This window comes from Acyrthosiphon pisum, chromosome A3 (assembly GCF_005508785.2).
Source record: "Acyrthosiphon pisum isolate AL4f chromosome A3, pea_aphid_22Mar2018_4r6ur, whole genome shotgun sequence".
Taxonomy (NCBI): domain Eukaryota; kingdom Metazoa; phylum Arthropoda; class Insecta; order Hemiptera; family Aphididae; genus Acyrthosiphon; species Acyrthosiphon pisum.
In genome coordinates, this window is record NC_042496.1 from 33,675,751 (window position 1) to 33,681,075 (window position 5,325).

A 5,325-nucleotide genomic window follows, 5' to 3' on the forward strand; every position below is an offset into this window, starting at 1 on the left:
CAGAAAATCACGGTATCGAATCCCCTTAACATACTTAATCTAATAAGTAATATTAGTATACCTACAACTACACTGATGTTTTAACTTTAAAAAAAAAATGATTGTGAGTAACTATTAAGTTTTGCGTTTTTAGACAATTTTAGTGTCTGCTCCAGGTTGGGCCCGGGGCCCCCCAAATGTATGTAAGCTTTGGGGCCCGTGTGCGCGGCACGCTCTGCACACCCGGTTTTTGCGGCACTGCCTGAACCGCTTATTGTCAGTATTCCTGTCCAAACAAGTTTGCATACAGTTACATTTTTAATAGTGTCGAAACATAGATTTAGTAGCAAAATATTGTTTGTTTTATTTGACCTAATGAAAAAACTCAAGGGCATATAGCGATAAATTTATTATGGTACTGGCATTAAAATATAGAGTTATTTATATTTGCTACAGAAGTGCTCAGATATAGTAAACCCGGAAAAATGTTCCCAATTCTCCCTTCGATATTTCAATTAACGGACTCGTTCTATATATAATTTTTTTTTTGTATATCTAACCTACGTAGATACGTCATTTCATATATCGTAGAAATTTTAAATCGGCTGGCGCTATCCAATTTATCGCATCGCATTCGATGTCTTACAATTTTCAAACCGGTTGATGTAGTATATATATATATGTATATAAATTATAACGGTGTAAAATTATTCAGTCAGAAACTCGAAATAAATTTAACGTGGTGAGAAAATATGAACTCGATTTGATATTAGCATAAACAAATTAGCAAATATTATATATGCGTACCGTCTATATTATGCGGCTATGCTGCACTTAACCATTAACGGGTTTCCGATCAGACCGATTATAATAATATGATTTTTAAAATTTATATATTTTATTTACACGCATCTTGAATGCGATTTATGTGTATGTACAACGCGCATGTCTATTGTGTGTCACGACTTGTTGCACGTCGAATCCAGTTGAACGAGACCACTCGCATCGTAGTGATCGTAGGCGGATTTGGCCAGCAGCAGCTGTTCGATAAACCCGGTTTCCACCGCGCGATATTTGCAAAACGGGATAAATTATCATTATTATATTATACAAAGCGAGTCGTTTTATTCGTATAGCACTATACGGCAGAGCTGTACAATCGTACATTTTTTTCCATACATATATGAGGTAGAAAAACCCACCAGTTGGACTCGATTAAAAAATATTGTTTTCATAATAAATCCAAGCAGACCAAATTCGTTTGTATCTAGCAGTTCACAGAAAGCTGAGCTTTTAGTACTCTACGTAAAAACTTGAGGCGAGAAATACTTTTTTCGACTGATTATATAGTCGCCTAAATGGTCTATATAGGTACAGCGTCTCGTGTCGTGGGGGGACTAATGTCTAATACGAACGTACGACAATATATTATTACATTTCTGTTCAGCAGTAAAGCTCAGTCCCAGTCTTTCGGTTATTCGCAAAATAAGGACATGTCTACACCAAAAGTATGTTGCAAAACAGGTTCTCCAGAATTTCAGATTTTTTTACATTATAGATAGGTACAACGTCAAAGAAAATAATTTGCAAATTGATAAGACTTATAGTTAATATAATTATATTATATCATTTGACAATAGATTTTTTGGTGTATTATAATTTATAATATTCACTAAATTTATATTTGTCAAAAGAAGGGAATTTTTAAGAAGGAAGAATTATGTATATCAAAAATTAAAATTATTAACATTTTTACTTGTTGAAGTCTTTTATAATCAGTATTGACGTTAATATATTTGGGGATGTACTTTGATAATGTCAATAATATATTATGAACGCGCGGAATTCACACTGCACTGACAATCGTTTGGTTTAAAATCGCGTAATCCTTATCCTTATACAATATATATAGTTATATACTTATTTATTATAATAACAGGTCTTTTTATTGTACCATCATGCTACCAATGTCTGATAGTACTACTTTTTCACTATTTTTTCATGAAATTGTTCCAAATATCCTTCCAGGTGTCCTCTCAGTGCCCTTATTTCCATGGGAGGGGAGGGCACATATTGCATTTCAATTTTCCACTTCTCCGACAAAACTTTTTTTATAGTTTTACGATTTTTTTAAAAATTATTTTAATAATTTTGTTTTTACGTGCGAAGCCCATGAGATTCATGAGTAATAGTATAATAATATCATAAAAAAAATTACCGGCGGTGGATTCGTCGTCGTCGGCGGCGATGTTGTTGGTTGCGGCTCGTTTCATTTCCAAGTCTGGTCTCGCGACGCTCCTCACATCTGTCAGGTAATAGTCCCGTGCGAGTTGGGCGTACGATTCGTGAACGCTGTAGTTTTTGTACACGTACAAGAAGTTTTTCAGCACTACTTTGTTCTGCGCGAACCCGTCCAACGAATAGCCCTGCGCCATAAAAATATAACGATTGAAAAAAAATACATAAAAAATGCTTTCACATTAAAAGAGTTTCGTAAAATTGTCTTCTAATACCGCGAGATAATGATATAATATAGCAGTGCCGTCAGGAAATAATAAAATTTAAAAGTTCTACAGTAAAAATAATACGATTATTTTATTTTACTTTCATTTGGAAGATTCTCATTTAATCCCAATCCTTTATTATAATATACAAAAATTTTTGAATTTGTTGTCTACTATCCTATCAGAGTTGAGAGTACCAGACCTTATCTTATACTATAAGGGCAACATGGATACATTTTTGATATAAAATAATAGGACCGTGGTATTCTAGTGCAGTGTTTCTCAACCTGGGGATCGCAAACTTATTATTTAGAGTCGTGTACGAATTAAAATTGTATGTATTATATGTATCTGTAAATATTTGGTATACATTTTGTCAATTAAAAATAATTATAATATTACATGTTGTATAATTATATATAGTATTATATTTTATGCTGTGTACAATGCACAGTAATTTTCGTATAGATTATTAATAGTATTTAAAAAAATATATGTAAGGGGTCGCTAAAAACTTGAAATTCAAAAAGGGGGTCGCCACAGTAAAAAGGTTGAGAAACACTGTTCTAGTGCATAATATTTCAGTTTTGTCGAGCTGCATGGTACGCACACTATAACTACCTCTATAATTTAGAACTCAGCTGATATAGGTTCTCATTTTTTTCGCATTTAACTCTCATATAGTCATAATAATTATCATGTGTATTACGAATCAGTCGTGTACCTACCACTATCGATTAAAAATAGAACAATTCAAAATATTCCGGTACATTTTACATTATTTAGTATTTACCCAAAACAAAGTAATATTAGATCCGTTAGGTACCTACAAACATTAGTAAAAATATTTATATATTCATTTTCCGTACTACCACCCACCTGCTACCACCTACAACAGTCTGAGAACAGTTTTGATATATCCTACAATGGTACAAATATATAGGTATACACTTTTACTATCCATATAACTATGTATTAGGTGCAGTTATTTTACCGTACCCATATTATGTAGTGCCTTGTGCGATGATTTACTTATTATTTACTTATAACGACGAGTATTGGATGTATGCATAGTATTAACTGTATGGTGGATACATACCTTGATGGTCGAGAGCACTTCTTTGTAGGAATTCTTGTCCGGTAGCTCACCACCCAAGGTCGCCACAAGTTGGCTCTTGGTTTCCGAGTCGGCTCCCTCAGCTGCTAGTGCCAAAATCACCGAACTCGCGAACGGGGACACCACGTAATTGAAATTATCATCAGACGTGGCCTGCGACGAGACAAGTCATATTTATAAAACCATTTTTGTATAGTTTAATACTTCTTATTTCTATGGGTATATGATACCATGGTATACCTGATATACGGGGTGGTTTAAGAAGCATGGTCAGTGCTCAACCTCCCCTCCCACCTCAAATGTTTTCCTTTAATAATACATTTATTAAAATTCAAATTTTTGAAATTTTTGATATACTTCAAGACCATATTTTAATATTCTTAAGATGTTTCATACAACGTAAGGAGTGTCCTGTGGTGATAAAAACTTCTGTTTTTACTGTAAACTAAGTGGATGACTTTTTTGGAAACTTTGATGTACTTGATTCAAATTTAAAGGAGTACCTAGTTTCTCAATGGTTAAAATGTTTGTACTAAATGTAAGATAGATGCGTAATATCTATATGTATATGTATTGAATATTAGACTCTAGTATTTATTATACATGGATCATTATTACAAATTATAAATGTTGACAGATTAATTTTAATTTTTAATTGCTAAAATGTTCAAATCACCATAGCCTCTAATATCTTCCAAATCCATTATCACGGACCTGCTATTATCCTTAGTTCACAAAGTTCAATAACTCAGAAACTACTCGTTAAAATTGTAATTTTGATACTTCGATATTTCCAGAAAAATAATATTACATAGAAAATAAGGGGTTCTCATATTTGAAAAACAGAAGTATGTATCTCCAGAGGACACTATCCTTCCAAAGCCCAAAAAATCTCAAGAATTTGAAAATACGGCCTTTGAGGAGGATATACAATTTAATTGTTTAAAAATTTAAAAAAAAATAGATTTTTAATTAACTGCTCTGTCGAAGAAAAAATGGGGGTGAGCATACTTGGTGAATGTATCATAGGCATAACATAGAGAGCGGTACCTATAAGTTCGCGGTGATGAATTTCGATTCTTTTAAAATCGAATCACTTCTCGCGTATATACTCTGACCTGCAGCTGTCAACATACCTTAAGCAGGACGTCGGTCATGATTTCCGTGGTTTTCGATATGTCGTTTTCCTGTTCCAGTTGACCGGAAACAGTGATGGCCAGCACGCACAGTCCGACGGCGGCGGCGGCCAACGAGACAGACGTCATATTATTTTTATTGTTGGACAAAGTTTTGCTCGTCTTGGATACAGCTGCTGCTGTGGATATACCTAGTAAAACTGCGATGTGTTTCGATGAGAACGCGACCGAGATCAATGATCTTTTTCTATCGGTATGGAAAAACGAAAACAAAAAAACGGAATAATAATAATAATAATAATAAAAAACGACTACATAAACCGGTCGAACTTCATTATACATTCACGCGCAGAGACTATATATATAGGTACACATATATATTTATCAAATATGCGGTTGAAAGTACCTTCGAGCATCTATATATAAATATAAAATAGACACATATATATAATATTATAATATATACCATATGTACTATATATACGCTCGACGTATATGAATATTAAAATAATGCCATGGCGGCGGCGATGACAACCGTGCCCAGTAGGAGTCTTTTATACTAATATCGTTATTATAATTATAATCTTAT

The 5,325-nt window shown here is 33.4% G+C and overlaps 1 protein-coding gene across 1 annotated transcript in view; it reads right to left on the reverse strand.

Moving 5' to 3' along the window:
• LOC100168171 (antitrypsin) overlaps positions 1-5,008 on the reverse strand; it is a 9,261-nt gene extending 4,253 nt beyond the window's left edge. Inside the window, exons 1-3 of the mRNA XM_001944332.5 lie at positions 4,737-5,008; positions 3,583-3,753; positions 2,198-2,405 (exon numbers count right to left, since the gene is read on the reverse strand). Of these exons, the coding sequence (XP_001944367.1) occupies positions 2,198-2,405; positions 3,583-3,753; positions 4,737-4,865 (508 nt within the window). The 5' untranslated portion in view covers positions 4,866-5,008. The remainder of the gene's footprint in view (positions 1-2,197; positions 2,406-3,582; positions 3,754-4,736) is intronic.
• Between the last annotated feature and the right edge of the window lie 317 nt (positions 5,009-5,325).